Source organism: Barbus barbus (assembly GCF_936440315.1).
Source record: "Barbus barbus genome assembly, chromosome: 49".
Taxonomy (NCBI): domain Eukaryota; kingdom Metazoa; phylum Chordata; class Actinopteri; order Cypriniformes; family Cyprinidae; genus Barbus; species Barbus barbus.
This window is the reverse complement of record NC_136727.1, coordinates 4,770,617-4,789,379: the sequence shown is the minus strand read 5'-3', so window position 1 is coordinate 4,789,379 and position 18,763 is coordinate 4,770,617. Positions and strand designations below refer to the sequence as shown.

At 35.8% G+C, this 18,763-nt stretch overlaps 3 protein-coding genes across 3 annotated transcripts in view; 2 read left to right on the top strand and 1 right to left on the bottom strand.

Annotated features, from left to right (window-relative positions):
- The window catches only part of LOC306867871 (centromere protein P-like), a 61,018-nt gene that overhangs the window by 24,133 nt on the left and 18,122 nt on the right, over positions 1-18,763 (bottom strand). The window lies entirely within an intron of this gene.
- Positions 208-5,680, top strand: LOC306867853 (asporin-like). Its single transcript, XM_079413772.1, has 8 exons — positions 208-452; positions 1,336-1,612; positions 2,370-2,482; positions 3,383-3,596; positions 4,021-4,131; positions 4,314-4,407; positions 4,476-4,614; positions 4,698-5,680. Exons 2-8 carry the CDS (start codon positions 1,366-1,368, stop codon positions 4,893-4,895), a joined length of 1,116 nt encoding a protein of 371 aa, XP_079269898.1. The 5' UTR covers positions 208-452; positions 1,336-1,365; the 3' UTR covers positions 4,896-5,680.
- On the top strand, positions 13,113-14,403 carry LOC306867206 (osteomodulin-like; the record flags this gene model as incomplete). Its single annotated transcript, XM_079412797.1, has 2 exons — positions 13,113-14,052; positions 14,165-14,403. 2 exons carry the CDS (start codon positions 13,113-13,115, stop codon positions 14,401-14,403), a joined length of 1,179 nt encoding a protein of 392 aa, XP_079268923.1.

The following is an 18,763-nucleotide window of genomic DNA, read 5'->3' as shown; positions in this document are numbered from 1 at the left end:
TCTAAAAATAGAAACCCAGAAATAGCCCCATAATATTATGTACGCTAAAATATTTCAATACGTCAAAAGTCAGATCAAATGGAGACCACCCATTGGCAATGTAAAGAGTGAGAATATCCCAGACTGGCCATCGAAAATTTAGGCGTACAAAATTGGCCAGGTTTCAAGTGCTGATGAGAAACATACGGCCGGTAACAATGAGTGTTCAGTGCTAGTTAAGCATCCAGCAGAGCTGCGTAGAGTTCCTACCCCTTATTCCGAATCTGCTCCTTGATCCAGCAGCATCTTTTCCTTCCCCATTCATTCAAGGATCTCATGCTTTGACGAGCGTGATCTCCACCTTTTGGGCTTTCGTGCACGCTGCATTTAAGGACCTGTGCCTCAACAAATCCTGGCAATACAGATCTCACCCCTGGATGCTTACTTGAAGCAGGATTACACAGATTAATCAGGTAAATTGTATTTATCTGATTCTAGATGATGGAAGAGTGATTTCTAGCTCCATTTCATATACATAGGCATTCAAAGAAATGTTTGTATAAACAACATATTATACTATTCGGGGATGTACAAATTAATTTAAAAGTGCTGCGGTGAAACATACACAGATAAATATATCATGATATTAGATCATGTTTAGAGAAAGATGCATGTTATTGGGCTACTCAGCATCATAAATGATGAAGAATTTATCTGTAAAAAGTTTTTTTATTCATTACTAAATGGGAATTCTTACGTTTCTTTTCTATTTTAAATAATAAAATGTTTTTAAAATGTAATATCAAATATCACCATATCAAATGATGAGTTAGATTTGCCATTAAATGTCATGTGCATGGCGTCAGAAATGTCTATATATAACTATGAGCCACCTTCTCATTCGTTGACGACTAAGGAGTCCATAAACAAGATTGCTCTATAAACAATTGTTCAAGTGCAGCTGGTTCATTTGAACTTCTTTTGCAAACAATTACAGCAGTCATTAACATTTTTCCCTCATAATTATTAATGCTACTGAACTGAATCTGATTCAACATTGTGAAGCTAGAGAAAAAAACTGAATAACAATCAAATAATGCCCAAAATATTGCGCAACTAGTGATAGTTATTGTAAAGTGCTATGTAAGTCATTCAGTAAGAATATAAGTACACTCTTTAACCTGTGATCAATTCCTATTGGCCCATTTCATTGTGATGCTAAATAATAATCCAATCAGGAGCCTTGGGATCCAATTCACTTTTTTTTTTTCCATTCTGTGAAACATACGAAACAACGTAACATTTGCATGCCAAAATGTGAACAATTTGGCAAAGCGCTTGTGTTCATGTTCGCAGGGTGATACCATTTATGACTAAAGCTGCACCATGAAGGTACTTTTACTACTCACCCTGCTGACGTTATGTCACGCCAAACCATACACATCTATCAACGTCATGAATTTCATCAAGCATCATGACATCATGCAACAAGACGCGGGTGATTTTGATGACGACGACGATGATGACGACGACGATGACGACCACCATTACGACGATTATGATGATAACTTTGTTTCGGACTGTCCCGAAGGGTGTCGGTGCTCAAAGAAAGTTCTGCAGTGTTCAGATCAGGGTAAGAACAAAAGACGGTATGAGTCTGACTCGTCATTTTCAGAGGCTGACTTGTATTAAATAGCTATGATTTAGAATTTCGTTTTTATTTAATGGACTAACAGCATACTGTATTTTATCTGTTAGACAGTTTGCGGCAATGCACATTAAGAGAGACGTTTTAAGATGCGTTAAGGAAGTATGGAAGCTTGTTTCGGCCGTGAATAAAAAATACTAATAAAAAATTCTGAACTTGCAATTTTGAGAAAAAAAGAACTCGCAGTTGCAAGAAAAAGTCAGAACTGTGAGATAAAAAGTCACAATTACCACAATTAACAATTAAAGTTAAATTAAGATTAAAATGTGCAATTACCTTAATTTATTTACCAGTGGCAAAAACAAACTTCCATAAGAAAGAGGCACAAGTATTACAAAAATAATAATAATAAAAAAAAGCATTTTTTTTTTTTAAGTTCCATGTCAGGTCCCATTGTGCTCCGTCTTGCTGAATGCAAGAACATGTCTAAGAAACGCATCTCATCTGGATTATAATTACATAGAGTTTTCTTAACACTAATTTGTCAGATAGTCTCTCAGGCAACCCACAAAATTGTGCATCTTTGTGCACATCACTACATTAAATAATAATTTCTAGTGTTTAAAATCTCAGATGAATCATTCAAGATGAACAGCCTGATTGAAGTGATTGAACATTTTATATCAGTCTCAATGAGAGTTATCTTTATAGGTCTTCATTTTCTTTCGTTCTGTCTTTACAGGTCTGACCAAGGTGCCAAAGGACATTCCTGCAAACACGTTGCTCGTCGAGCTCCAAAACAATGACATCACGGAAATCAAGGAAGATGATTTCAAAGGCTTGGATAATCTCTATGTGAGCAGTATACACCCTCATCAAATGCTTTTAGGGCATTTTAAGAGTTGTGTGTTTTTATACTGGGTTTACACAAGGACATCTGGAGACGTGCAGTGGTAGCGGGATTATGTGGAATTCTGGACACATATTTGAGTGTTACTGATATTTGCATTTACTGGGGACTGTTTCATACTTGTGGTAAATATTTGCTCATGATTAGTGGTAAAATGGTTAAATGTTCTTGCTAAGCAAGAAAGCTAGAGAAGGAATAAAATACCAAGATTATAAAAAAACAGAAAGAGCCCACATCTAGCAAACAACAAGACAAAAAACTTTTCAGATTTTCCAGGAAATTCCAGAATATTCAGAACCAGTTATCCAATAATAATAAAAAAAAAAAAATAAAAAAAAAAATTATATATATATATATATATATATATATATATATATATATATATATATATATATATATATATATATATATATATATATATATATATGTTTTTTTTTTTTTAATGGTCAGGCCAAGAGCTCAGATTTTTACTTCTCTGCTAATATTTTCAATGGTTCAACCACAAAAACATTTTTTATCAACATTCTAAACATTATTTGTATTGTTATGGTTATGTCATCTACAAAAAATACTTCAAATAATGATGTTTAATGTGCAATAATAGCTAGACCTTTCTCAAAAACTTAGCCAGGTAGAAAGACAGAAATGTCCACCTTGAACTTTTATTTTAATATGCAACAACATTCAGTAGATCACACAAAATCACCGTTTAAGTTCAAAGTCATAAAAAATGTACAATTCTGACTGATGGATTGATTGAGGAATTCTGTTTGAAAATGGCAGATATAACGTTTGTGGTTATAAATGGTTATATACCTTTATAAATTCCCTTTCTGTATCTGCAGGCCCTGTTTCTGCTCAGTAACCAGATATCAAAAATTCACCCAAAGGCTTTTCGCAACATGAACAAACTGAAGATTCTCCACCTGTCATACAACCTGCTGACACAAATGCCCGAGAACCTTCCCACGAGCATTCAGTCACTGCGCCTGCACGACAACAAGATCAGCCGACTTCCAAAAGGAGCATTTAAAGGAATGCAAAACCTAAATGTTTTAGGTAGGTCTCCTAAGTGACGACCTTAAACAAACACGGTCTGAGTCATGCTAAACAGTTAGCGCACATGCTTCAACACATTGCGATGTACGACTTGCTTCATTTCCCGATCTATTCCCTCCATCGTGACCTCGTTAAAACTGCTTATATAATGAGATAAATTCTTATGCACTATTTATGTCTGACAAGAACAAGCTCACTTGAATCAACTGATCTCAGGTGACTTACGGTTAAAGAACACTCTGGCCTCAAGTGTCTACATTATGATCTGCATTTACAGAATATATATGAATAGATTAGGGGTTAATATTGTGTTATAGTTAAAAATACGAGTTCTCGTACAAGCCCAACACGGAGTGATCCATGACTTTATAAGTCACATTTTTCAATGTAAATGTCAAGTGGTTCCCTTTTCTTGCATCTCTAGAACTGAGTGCAAATCCAATTGCAAACAGCGGGATTGACCCAGGGGCTTTTGACGACATGGCGACTCTCTACTTGAGAATAGCTGAAGCGAGGCTTACGGCTATCCCTAAAGGTATGTATTTACGTTTTATTAAAATATATAAATATAATCACGACTTTTGCATCTGAAAAAAGTCTTTAAAAGTGCTTACAAATTTATGTAACCCGCCTTTATGTAACCCGCCGTTTCAGAGTAAAAACAGTTTCTACACACAAGTCTCATAATGGAGCTGTTTGTTCCTCTAAATCCCACAGATCTGCCATCTTCCCTCACTGAACTTCACTTGGATTATAACAAGATTGCTAAAGTAGAGTCAGAGGATTTTTTGAGATTAAAAAGTCTACAAAGGTAAGGTAAACAAACTCCACCTTGTGGACAAAAAGAGAACACAACTTAAAGACCGGTGTCTTCTACAGGCTGTGGCTTGACTTCAATCAAATCAAGTACGTGGAGAACGGAAGCCTCACTGCCATTCCCAAAGTCAGAGAAATTCATTTGGATAACAATAAACTGAAGAAAGTTCCTCCAGGCATGAACAACCTGAAATATCTGCAGGTAAAACACAAATATGCACACAATTGGAACATGGAGTACACATGACACGCATGGAGATTTAATCAACTTCACTTCCTCTTTAGGTGGTGTACTTACATGCCAACAGCATCAGTTACGTTGGCGTAAATGACTTTTGCCCTTCGAGAACCCGGGTTAAGAAATCCCTCTACACTAGGATCAGTTTATATGCAAACCCAGTAAAATACTGGGAGATTCAGCCACCCACTTTTCGGTGCGTTTCCAGCCACAATTCGGTGCAACTGGGTAACCACAGAAAGTGAGTGAAACAGTACCGATGTGCACCATCTTGCCACTGGAGGGCAGCATTATAACTAGTCATGAACTTCATCCTAATGTAATAAATGATCATGTCCTCATGGTGATGTACAGAAAGTAATTTATCCAAAATCCAAGAGCATGCGCAGTGGCTACAGACTCGTTACTTGAATTTGGTGAGGATTTCGAAGACTTTGAATTCCAGTAAAGACAGAATCAACTACACTGTGTGCAATAGTTACATAGGCTTTCACTATTAATGTTTACATTGAAATCTTTTCGATGACCGAAGAACCGTTTTAATTGCATTTTTTCAGATCAGGTGCTAAATAAATTTGTCCCCATGTATTGAAGGTTTTCTTAATTGCTTAAAAAGGAACGACTGTCTAGAATCTAAGAAAAATAAATAAAATGTACAAGGCCAGTTTGTTTATTGTTCTACTTCTTGTATTTTAGAGAAGGGGCATTATTCATTGGTGCTTATTAACAGTTTTAGTGATAACAACAAATCTAATATTGCATGCTATATTTTCATTATATAACTTTTTATTCATTGCCAGTGTTTTCTCTGAAATATTGGGCAGATTTCTTGTCGGATCTCAGAAATTCTGAAAAACTGATCTGTATCCGGGTTGGTTACAGTTTACACAATGTCCCTGACATTTGCAAAACTGTACTTGCAGCAAGTGTTTTCTTAGCCATCTGTGCTGTGTTATTTGTTTCCAATTCAGATATTCATGTTTCTTTAGAAAAATAAAGAAAAAATAAAACAGTACATCTGGTTGGCCTCAAAATGTGTACATCTGTCCAGCAATAAGACAAAATACCAGCAGATGGAGACTTGTGTATGGATTGGGGGGAAAAAAAAACACTGCAGCAACTATATAATTCAATAAAACCAGAAAAATAGTGACTCCATGGAAGGATATTGGGTTTAATATAGGCAGGCAATAGAGATGTCTTGTTGAAATCAAGTTAAATCATTATGTTATATAACTATACAGGTATACAAAGGTATACAATTGAATGAAGCATGGCAACCTGGAAACTCTTTAATGCTACAGAAATCGAACCAGTCCTGCATAATGTAATTGTACCTCAACTTTATCCATCATGTATACATTTTAATCAGACTACAAACTGGACTTTGTATTGTGCACTCGCTCTAAAAAACAAAGAGTGTGCACAGCGAATGCAACGTATACAATCAGATCGTATTAAATATTTAATTTTGCATTTAGACTACGGCTCAACTATACAAAAATCCGCTGTGGCTCAACTGTAGGGCCCTATGAAATCCATGTTATTTTTTCCCAAATTTTTAAAACATTTTTCCAAATTCAGTTTTTTTCTGTTTTCCATTTTCGGGATTCCACTCAGTTTTAATGGTTCAATTAAAATTAATTAAATCAAAAAGCATGTCTAATTAATCGAAATCATTAAACTCTTTCTCATTAATTTTTTTTCTCAAATTCAGTTTTATTACTTTTTTTTTTTTTACCAAATTGTGTTTCCATTAATTTTCTAGATTCCATTTTAATGGTTTCATAAAATTTTCATAATCAAATAAATCTCTAATTAATTGATTATATATAAAAAATATTATTTAATTATTTAATTTATTTTTTAAAGAGAAAAACTGTTGTGTATTTATATTTTTCTAGTAAATATTCCTTACAAAACAATTTTTAATAATAATTTTATTAGTAGTAGTATCATTACATTAAAGGGATAGTTCACCCAAAAAATAAAAATTGATGTTTATCTGCTTACCCCCAGGGCATCCAAGACGTAGGTGACTTTGTTTCTTCACTAGAACACAAACGAAGATTTTTAACTCAAACTGTTGCAGTCTGTCAGTCATATAATGGCAGTCAATGGGACCCATGGCTTTGAGAGTAAAAAAAACATACACAGACAAAACCAAATTAAACCCTGCGATTCGTGACGATCCACTGAGGTCTTAAGCAGTGTTGGGAGTAACGCGTTACAAAAGTAATGCATTACAGTAACGTATTACTTTTTGATGTAACGCAGTACTGTAAGGCATTACTAATACATTTTCAGTAATATTTTACTCGGTACATATTCATGTTTTTTAATTTAATTTAAAGTAGGGACTTTTTTACGTCCCTAGGGCCGGGCTTCGGGCCAATATTCACGTCATATTTCAGACGCGGGCCGGTCCTCGGGCCTGTTTTAGGCTTCTCCTTATCTTTATATTTTAGACATCCATCAATTATTGATGAAAAAAAATTGCTGCGCTGGTGGAAACAACATGAGTCCCTGCCGCGACTGTCAAGAGCGGCTCGACGGTGTTTAGTGTCCCGCAGCAGCAGCGAGCCGTCAGCACAGATGAAGAGTTCTGCCTTCAAATACACGCAATAAAGCAAAAGCCCCAGCAAAAGTAATTACCATGAATGTGTCCGGGGGGAAATAATAAGGATTCGCCGCCATTTCGTTAGACACGCCTTTAGAGAGAAGTGCATCTTCACGGATAACAATTATATTAAATAGTTTTTGTTTTCGTTTTATTTATTTTGTCAAGTAGTAATTTAAAGCTTTCTATAGACATATTTATCATGTATGTGAGGCATGTATTCGCTGACTTTCGTTTCATTTTTGTGAAGCGCTCCTGTTCAAGATAAAAGCTCAACGTTTTGTTGATATTGTGAGTGCACACAAATAAAAGTAGACCCTTTACAGTTACAAATGATGTATTACTCTTACCTTTATGAGCAAAAATTATGGCGCAAGTTGTTTCCATTGAAAAAAAATTGCAATTGATTGCGCTGGTGCCTTTAGCTTCCACTCTCCGCACAAACTACTGATGCAGCGCACATTTATCTAGGTTTAACGTTTAAACATTGTTATATGCTTGAACTGTTTTAGTATATCTATAGATTTTATTTTAGGCAAGTCATGATGATTTGAGAAGGCTAAATTGATCAAACATAATCTATGATCAGCCTGCCGGTCTCTTGGTCGTTACTTTAAGAAAGAAAAACGTATTTAATGAACAAAAAATGCTCCAAACGGTTTTTTTTTCTAAATGAACTTAATAAAAAGCCGGAACAAAATATAAACACTTTGCCGTTAGGGCAGGGCTCTAGTACATTTAGTCACTTTAGAATGTTAAGTTCTACTTCTGTAGATATTTTGGTGAAAGTAACTACAAACTTACAAGTATAAAGTAATTACAATTCTGAGACAGTAATATTGTAACGTAAGGAATTACTTTTAAATAACAGTAACAAGTAATATGTAATGTATTACAGTTTGGAAGTAACTTGCACAACACTGGTCTTAAGACATGAAACAATCGGTCTGTGCAAGAAACTGAACAGTACTTATATAATTTTTTACCTCTTTTGTCCTGAGCGCGGTCACAACAGCTGGCTCGTGACGCGTCAACGTGCTCTGGCATAGTAGACAAATGCGCGGAAGCAGTTTAAACAATGAGTGACGTATACGGGCGACAGATCGCTTCCGTGCAAGCGTCTACTATGCCATATCGATGATAGTTTTTCTCAAAAGAAATGGTACAATGCTCAAGAAGGGACTCTCAGAGCAGTTCTAGAGATTGTGTTCATGTACTCATATATTGAGGTGGCAATGGCTGAAAACACAGCGAGCATCATGCGCGCTTCAGTATGTGTGTAGTAAATGAAAGCGCGCGTCTGCAGTATTCATTCACACAGAGACACAGAAGATGTAGGATTTATATTTAAATAGTATATTTGCGGCTTAATATTCAGATGCTAGTCCATATTGTGTTTTGATTTAAGTGTACTGACCAACTTTTCATGTATCCATCCAAAATTTGGCATATTCATTGACATTCCACGTTATACAGTAAATTCAATTTTTATGACTGGATTCCATGATTTCGCCTGTGTTTTTTGCATTGCGGAAATCATAGGGCCCTACAAATGTAACGGTACATAAACATATTTAATGATTCACTCATAAAGACAGTTACTTGCTGCCACCTACTGGTACAACAACATAAAAAGGTACAAATGCTACAAACACAAATGAGTAATAAATAGTAGTGTAAATAGAGTCATATTACATAATTTGTATTATTTAATAAAAAAAATGTGTTGTTTTGTGTCTCTGGAATTTAATTTGGGTCTGAACGGGTTAAGAAGTGGGGAAAAAACAACATAGAGGGGTGGAGGCTAGAGAGAGAGAGAGGCTCTGCTCAGGAAACATATGGAACAAATCTTCAGGTTGGCCTGATCTGCTGCTGCCACGTCTTGCATACCGGCGTCTCCAAAAAAACTCAACAACAGGTTTGGATCATTTAGGATCTCTGAGCCCCAGAAAACACCTGAGGGACTCGGAAACACAGACACCAATATATCACAATTAGTGTAAACCCTCAGATGTGAACAATTCTGCACAGTTTCCACTTCTGTAATGAATCAATCATTATTACATATCTGATTTTATCAGATATTATTACAGTTTGATCCCTCAGATTAATCAAACTTATTCTTCAATGTAAAAAGATTTTTTTTTAGCTAGTTATTGGTCTTGGGGTTTCAAACAGTACATGAGGATGAACTTTTGCAAACGTGTAAATTTTGAGCACATAACTATGAAGAACCGAATCTAGGTCTAGTTTAGATCTTTGTTAAACACACCTCATGTTTTTTTTCCCCCATTCAATTTCCCTTCAAAGTAAATACCTTTGAACTAAGACAGAAAACAACCACCCAGCTTGTTTTTATCAGCCCATTTCAAGAGGACCACCAGACGACTTCCCTCCTCCGGAACATTTCCCATAAATTCTCTAAAACACTGTTTTGTTCAGACACACATTTGTGGATTCAGGGTTTTTAAAGTTTCAAATGGTCCATAAAATATAACTTATGGTACTTGCATGCAGGTACAACTATGACAAATGGTGTTTACACCAAGACTACTTTGCGTCTGTCAAGTTTGAGACACTTATTTAACTGGGAAAATATCCCATATTTACCCCATCGAACTTCCTTCAATGCTTCAACTGTATAAGCTAACTCTGAATACTAATAATCAACTTAATATAATCAATAACTTTGAATAACTAATTAGAATCACTATAAAATTAACAAACATACATCATTAAGATCAATAGGTATTGAAGCACTGCAGTAAAACATGTATTTGCAATTCCTAGTCATGAAAGCACAAGTATGACAATTAAATTAAATTTCCCAGAAGCAATAGTCGTTCTAATATTTGCACATTTCTAAAGAGAGTTGCCCATGCTTGTGTAGATTCCACGCAATTGCACATCTTTTCCAAGCCTGGATGTTATTTTAAAGTCACATATTTACAACCAATAAGCCAGGCTGAAGTTTATCAAAGACTGAAAAATATGGCTTGCCAACACAATAAAGCTTTTATTTCACTCAGTTTTCACCCCCTTCCTCACAAAAATGGCCCAAAAGAACATCTTGGGATGGCAATTCTGACGGTTCTTTTTTTTGTCAACCCGCAGTAGCGCTCATGCTGCAGAGACTTCTCACCGTCTGCCATGTGGGCAGCAGCAAAAACAAATCTTCCAGCTGACAGAATGAGTGCTGAGGGGTCTGTCTAGCCAACTCTGAAAAACAAAAAATGCCACTCTGTAAACGGGTCATGAGAGACCGTCTGTGGTTTAACTCCGATACAGTATAAGCACTGGAAAAAGTAGTCATGTTGCAGAAGGCCTCCATAAAGTGAGCTAGATATGTCTAAACCAATTAAATTGAACCCACTTAATTATCGCCAATGTGTTTCAGGCCAATTTTGCTGACTGCTGTCTTCCTTCTCACTTAATAAATAATTTGAAGAACACTGACTAGTTCTGGTTTTCATTTACTATATACATACCTTATAGCGTATAATATTTATTATATAGAGACAGAGAGAGTTAATGTTATACTTTAACATCAGCTGCAATAGTGCGACACCTGTTATAAGTCTGGCCTTAATTTTGCGGGTTAAATTTTTACTGTCCACATGCAATAACGTGGACTGGATACTAGGCCATTCCTTCCAGAAGTATGAAGGGGAAAGAAGAATCAGATGAGACCACGAGGCTTTACTGAGGTCATGCAACCAAACGCTTCCAGAATCATTTCCACGGTAAAAGAGGCAGATCTCAATCTCTCCCCAAACGCCTGATGCTGCTGCGGGGGAAACCACAGAGTAATCGTTCACGCTCGTCCCAGGAGAAAAACATTTCCCCGCTTTAGGCAACATCGTTCAAGCCGAAGGGGTCCCCTGCTGCTGGGTTTCATCTCGGGCACTCGGTGTTCACAATTTTACTCGGCCACCCGCTGAGAGAATAACGACCCCACAGGTATGACATCATGATTTTAAAGATACGTACACTAATAAAATCAGGGGAGTTACTTTTATACTGATTTGTGTGAGATTTTATATCATTCAAATTCATGTCTGCAAAATGAATTGCTTTAAGCATGACTATAAATAAAACTATATTAATTTCTCTTCAATTTTAGCAACCTATATGCTAAATTCAATTCATTTATACCTAAAACTTAGTATAAGAAGAAACAGTTCATTTCAGAATTTAAAAAATGTGCTTAACTAAACAAATCTTTTATTTCTCACATTCAAAAGGCCAATTAAAAATGTAAACACTCCTCCAGATGTCGTTTCCAGCTATGAAAGTGATTACTTTGATTGATTAATGAAAACGAACTTCACATTATTTAATGGAGAAACGTTAAAATCATAGCCAGCACGTCAAAGTTCTGCAGAAGACAAGAAAATTACTACAGAGAGGAACTCTGTCATACTGAGCAGTTACAGTTGTTAAATTAGATTTAAAAAATTTAACTCGCTGTATTTTTTGGATCACTTTTCTAGCTGCTTTGCCAGCTCATATTATAACTATGACCAAACTAATTTTTTTTAAGTGTAGGAGAATATTACATCAAATGAAAATAATAATCCAAGAAGACAGAGTTCTTTCATATTGCAAGGGTGTGTTTGCCTCTCCAAAATGGTTGTTTTTGTTTAGAAGTAAAAAAATAAAATAAACAAATGGCTATTAATACTAGCTTAGTCAACCACTGAGGTTTCACCTTCAGTAAAAACCCTGCTGAGATGATTGATCCCAGACATTACAACAGAAGAGAACGCTAAACAAATATCAACATTTACAGAAAAATGTCATATTTCCCAAAGTATGTGCAATTAGAGGTGTTTAGTCTTCTGTAAGAGTACCAAACCGCTTAAGCAGTGCAAAAAAAGTGAATAGAAACTTCTGGTTGAAGTCTTGAAATCTTCTATTCACATTTCTATTTCTTTTTTTGGTGAAACCCAGTCCCCATTAAAGAGTATTGTAATATAATTTTGAAGATATTACTATTATATTGATTATTTCAATCAGTTAAATCAATGTTATCTAAATGCATTAGTGGTAAGCCGATATATCGGCCGATATTTGGCATTTTTTAAATATCGGCATCGGCCGATAAGTTTTTCTGTTTAGCCAATGCATACGACACTTTTATTTTGACACTAATAACAGTAGTGCCTGAGCACACAGTGCTCACCATAGAAATAATAAATACTATTTACTATGTCTATGGTGCTCACATTCACATTCCAGTTGAGAGATCTTGTGAAGTGTGCAAGTGTGCATGATCGCGTGTTCTCTGCGTGTGAATTGAATGCTTTAAACCTTAAATTCGTGATGTCAAATTATGCTGCGCTTTATGCATTTGCCCACTGTCATATTCATGTCATTTTCACTGTGTGCTGTATGTAAAATGAGTGTTACCTTGACTTTATTTGAAAAAATATAATTCCAAGTACACACAAACTTTCCAGAATACTTCCCAGAAAACTTCCCAGAGTGCTCTGTTGGTTACAATGTTTACTACCTTTTTAATTACATTTAAATTAAATATTTATTTATTTGTGAAAAATACTTTGTCATCTAATTAATTTTTTAATCCATTTTCAAATGATTTCAAATATCTTAAATAGTAATTAAAATAAATACAGTAATATCGGCTTTATATCGGCCACCCTGCTTTCCAAGATATCGATGGTAAAAAAAAAAAAACACAATATCGGTCGACCACTAAAATGCATATTTGCAAACAAAGTTTAGCATTAGCATTCATAATAACCTTGTTCTAATTATCAAAATACAATTAATTTTTGTGTCTGTTCCAAACAGGTTAAAGGGAAATACCAACTAAACCATGACGCCATCACACATCTTGACAATACCGTCTCTGCTTTTGCTTTCTGGAGTTCTGGTACTTTCTCAAGACTATGAAGTTGACTATTCGGATTATGACACAGATAACTCTTCGCCTGAAGTTCCTCAACTTTCTGTCCCTCAACAACCTGATTACGATGCCCTACTAATGTATTCGTACGAATGTGCCAGCGAGTGTTTCTGCCCCTCGTCCTATCCTATTGCCATGTATTGCAACCACCGAAACCTCAAGGTGATTCCCAACATCCCTAGACACATCCGCCACTTGTACATCCAGCATAATGACATCGAAGAGATAACTTCAAAGCCTTTCATTAACGCCACGTCCCTGAGGGAAATCAACCTCAGCTACAACAAGATCCAATCATCTAAGGTGGATAAAGATGTCTTTAGTGTACTCAAGGAACTCATTCAGTTACACCTTGAGCATAATAATCTGGAAGACATTCCTTCTCCTCTGCCAAAAACCCTTAAGAGGCTTCATCTGGGCTTTAATAAAATTTCAAAGATACCAGCTGACACCACGCGCGAGCTTACGAAACTTACAGTGCTGGATTTGTGCAGCAACAGACTAACAGATGCAGGTATTAAAGGAAAGATCCTATCTGGCATGAAGAGCCTCATGCAAATCAACATGTGCAACAATAAGCTCAAGTCAATGCCAGCAGACCTTCCAGAATCGATCCAGCAGATAGCGCTGGAAAACAACTCAATCACTTCCATACCGGAGGGCTACTTTAAGAAGACTCCTAATCTTTTGTCCCTTCGCATGCCGCACAATAAACTCAAATCCGTTGCATACAGAGCCTTTAACCTGTCCAAAATGATGGAGCTCCATTTGGGCCATAACCAGCTCTCCAAACCGTTTTTTGTTCCCAGGACCTTGGAACATCTTTATCTAAACCACAATGACTTTAAAGGTAGGATTGAACTTAAAGATACAAATGCTGCCAAATAAAATCTAAAGGTATCTTCAAGAAATGTTAACCACATCCTTAATTTACTCAAATAACGAGATATGTCTCTTTGCAGATCTGAATATCTCTCTGATGTGTCCATCACTGGATCTTGGCAATCCTAACATGCTGACCTATATACGTCTCGACAACAATAAACTGAGAGGACCAGTGGACTACTATGCTTACAGATGTTTCCCAAGGCTGATAATGATATTTTACGGAAACCAAAGGAAAGATGATGAAGAGAACTCTGAAACCAAAAAACATGAAAAACCCGAACAACCAAAGGCAACAAGGCAGATAGATTTTTGAGATGCGTACTAGTTCAACACACCAAACTATTCATTATTCAAAGAATAAAGGAGGATTTATAATATTGAAATATTATTGAAAATACATATATCAGTAAACATTCAGTTCAATGCTGTTTGAACATTCTATTTGATTTTCTGCTTGCATGGTCAGGGTTTTTCCTACATTGAAAATTTTTTGGCGGCCACCAGAACAAATTTTTGTCCCGCTAAAGCCGTATTTGATCAGTTCATGTGATTTATGAGTGATGTAAATGACTGCTGCACTTGTGATAGCATGCATGTTAACTGAGGGAGAGAGAGCAGAGAGCCCTTGCCCGCGACCCTCTTTCTGGGCCTGTTTACACCTGGTCACTTCATGCGTTTTCTCTGGTTGGACAGCTATCTGATTGTGAAAAGACCAGTCCTCTGAATTCGAAACGCTTTCGAGATGGATTGAAATCCGACCGCTCAAACCACTTATGTCTGAGACGCATTCCAGATGAAACTGGTCAAGTGTAAATGCATCTGCTTGTTGAAACCACATAAGTACATTTTACTCCTCCCAAAATGTTAAAAAACAAATGAGAGCGTGTTATAGGCTATATGTCAGATATGACAGCGTTAATGCTACACGCATGGCCACGGATACAGCCAGCAAGCCGACACACAAACTGCCGCGAATGAAACTGAAAGTATAGTAACTTATCTTTCCACTGCTCCTGTTGCGATCTTCGATCTTCTAATTGGCTGATGATGAATAAAATGCAGCGCACTGTTGATTTCTTTGACGGTAGGCCTAATTCAAGATTTATATCCGTTTTTCATGTGGCCAAAAGTAACAAATCAGATGGATATCCGATCCGACAAAACGCATAAAGTGACCAGGTGTAAACAAGCCCTAATTGTCTCTCCTCTCCCTCTCAAAATCAACTGACATGATAGTAAAAGGTCAGAAGACTGATTCCATGTTTCATGCGGCACATTCTGAGATTTATTTTGTTTTTATTTTTTAAACTGAATTACCGGTGTTGTGAATTGTGCTAAAAAAAAAAAAAAATGTTTTAAAAAGTATCTTTATCTTCTCTGACAAGCGTTCCGCACATGCAACTAACATAAAACAATCTTTCAATAAAAGAAAAAAGATTTAACCTTAATAATAATAAAATATTTGGCCTTAATAATCCACAGTATAGCCTTATTTGTAGTTAAAATTTACTTTAGACTGAGTGAGGTGAAACCAGCCACAAAGCAATTTGTTAGCCAGCTGCTGATTTTATTCAGATGTATGGTAGAAAATTAGACTACTAGTTAAATACAAACTTTTTAAAGCAACTTTTACATGCTTTTTCAATATTGATATAATTGTAATTATAACTGTGAGGTCTAGCAAAGAAGGATCCTATCTTACAAAAATATGAAAGCCAGTTTTATTATATTCCCTGACAGTGGCTGTTTTTTCTTTTATGACTGAATATAATTAAAAATCACAAACTGTTTCTTTGCATTTATTTTAGTTGTGGTCAGTATTGGGTTCGCAGATCAGGTGGGGAGGGTACTTTTTTTACTGTGTGTGTGGACGGCTGTCAGCCACCACCAAAGACCTTTTTTGACCCAGGAAAAACCCTGTTGGTTATGCATCTACTGTATATCAGCATAAAATGTGGGCAAAACTTGTGTATGGAAAGTTCTGATTTAAAGTTTGCTTTGTTTTGCACAGCGTCACTTTTCTCTCATAAATACAATATAAAGCTTATATCTACACTAATACACTGCATTGCAATGCATGTGAATTCCTGCAAATGTAATAAATAACAAAGCAACTCTTTTTTTCTGGTGACAATACTGTAAAATGCTACTGAAGCTGGAAAAGTATAAGGATCCAACAAAGTAAAAAGAAAAATAAACAATATAACAATGATACTGCATGCAAATATAATGACAGCCCATTAGTTTAATGAAATAAACATCTTGTTGAACAACCTGTAATGTCGTTCCAAACCTGTAATGCTGTGTCCTAACTACACGCGACACAACAAGACTCCAGTGACAAACAATTTGGCTGTCCACACCAGATGCGACAGAATCTATCAAATATCAGAGCCAATTAAAAGTGTCTGTGGGCGGGCTTTCTCTGGATGATGGTAACAAAATGGATAACACTCGCAACAAAATGGATATGTTTTTTTGCAAGTGTTTGATAAGGTTTGACCCCAACTTCTTGTCGTCATTGCAGCGCGTAAGGTTATCAGCGAACCAGTGTTGCGGTTTTCCCACACAATTGGTCTATTTTTAAAATGCAGTTGCGGGAAAAATTACAGAGCCTTGGGTTGCGGTGTTTTGAGCTACTTTTATAATGTACCGTGGCCGCCCAAAGCGTATATAGACAAATAAAAATGAAAATAGATAATTTTAGGCAGTTGTAACATCACATCAGAAATAAACATGACAACAGCCACTATAGATTATATAAGATAATAAACACACGATTACGATAGGATATGGTTTGTATGTGATTTTCTTGAGATTTGGATATATTCATAACAATAATGAATGTGTACATCTCAAATGCTAATTTGTACAGCGATAAAAAAGGCTATAAATAGCATATTTTAACAACAGTAAATTACCAAATTCCACATGTGATCGCAAAAGGAAGTTATGACAAACACTCGATGGTGGTTTAAAGTAAGTTTTGAGTAAAAGTGTACTATTAATCTCATAAATTGTCTCATGTAGTATGATGCTAATGTTAGCTCTAATGCAGCTGCAGAACAGGTCCAATTCTTCTTCAAAATGCATTTTATCATAATACTTCATGTAAGGTCGCAAGAAAATGTTTTGTTGTATTTATTTAGAAATACTTTTGATAATAGTTGGGTAAATGTATACTGGGATTGAAGCGATGTAGCTTGGTAAACATTTTATTACCAGTATAAAGGCTGATAAAATAATAATGATAAAAGAATGTCTCGTACCTGGCGGAGGTGTGAAAGGTTCAGTTTCCTTAAGATAGTTTGTCATGCATTTCTTTTTCAACACATTTACAGGTAAATCCTAGTATTTTAAATTTGCGGTTAATCGTGATTAATCACAGTCCATGACTGTGATTAACGCGATTAATTTTTTAATCGATTGACAGCTCTAGTTTATATTCTAATAAATATTAAACCTTTTTAACATCATTAAATGTACATTCTGAGTGACTGATACCATCTTTGTTATGGAGTACGCAGTTTTAACATACGTGTTTGCTTCAATTTATTTTCAAGATCTGAGGCAAACTATGTTGTTACTTTCATTATGGCTATAAATGTGATGCAACATTATATTCAAACTCACATTAGACACTTTTAACACTGAATAAAGCACATAATACCTGAGATTATCATTGTCATAGTTTGTATGTTGCTGCTCCAGCCGTGACGTTTCAGAAATATAAACCGTTTCTAAAATAGACATTTTGGGTGACGCCATCGTGGCGGGTTAGGACAAAAACATGAAGAAGATACCTATTATCACGTGTCGCGGCGTCGCAGTGCGTGTGATTAGGACATGGTGTAAGACCTTCGTTCATCTACGGAACACAAATTAAGATATTTTTGATGAAATCCGACAATTGTTGAAATTTTTTTATTTTTTTTCGTGCACAGCAAGTATTCTCGTAGCCTCATAAAATAATGGTTGAACCACTGATGTCACAAGGATTATTTTTAACAATGTCCTTACAACCTTTTTGGGCCTTGAATGTGTCAGTTGCATTGCTGTCTATGGAGGGTCAGAAAGCTCTCTGATTTTATCAAAAATATCTTCTGAAGATGAGTGAAGGTCTTACGGGTTTGGAACAACATGAGGGTGAGTAATAAGTAAAAAGAAAATAAGTATTTTTGCACCTTCTTACACACCAGGTTTGTAGTGTACAGGACTTATGTTTAAATATTTGGAATCCTCCAAATCAAGTCATGTGGTGAAGAAACCACCCTGACAGAGAAATGAACCACAGAGGATCAGCAGTGTAAAAACATTTCTAAGTATCTGGCCCTTTTCCTAGTACAGTAACTTTTTACAGGTTGGCATAATTGTTAACACACCTGTAATGTTATTCATACACTATTTCCATCTCTTACAAGTTTATTTCGAGAGGGGCCGAGGTGCCTTTCGTCTTGTCTTAAGGTGCAAAAAGGAGACTAAATCACTCACATGTTTCCAATTAAACATGTTTTTCTTCACTTTAATCTTTAAGTGTCTGTTTTATAGAGGAGCTCTCTTGTACTTTTGTAATGCATTGTATTTGGTTTTAATGAAATGTATCTAGGCAAACTTGTAAATCATACAAACAAACTGAAAATGTTTAATCATAGTTGAGATACGTAGAGATGGAT

Excerpts from the sequence above, each read along its gene's own strand:
- LOC306867853 (XM_079413772.1), top strand. The coding sequence starts at position 1,366 with ATGAAGGTACTTTTACTACTCACCCTGCTGACGTTATGTCACGCCAAA. Across the intron at positions 2,483-3,382 it reads AAGGCTTGGATAATCTCTAT|GCCCTGTTTCTGCTCAGTAA; the intron begins GTGAGCAGTATA and ends CTGTATCTGCAG. Across the intron at positions 4,615-4,697 it reads ACAACCTGAAATATCTGCAG|GTGGTGTACTTACATGCCAA; the intron begins GTAAAACACAAA and ends CTTCCTCTTTAG.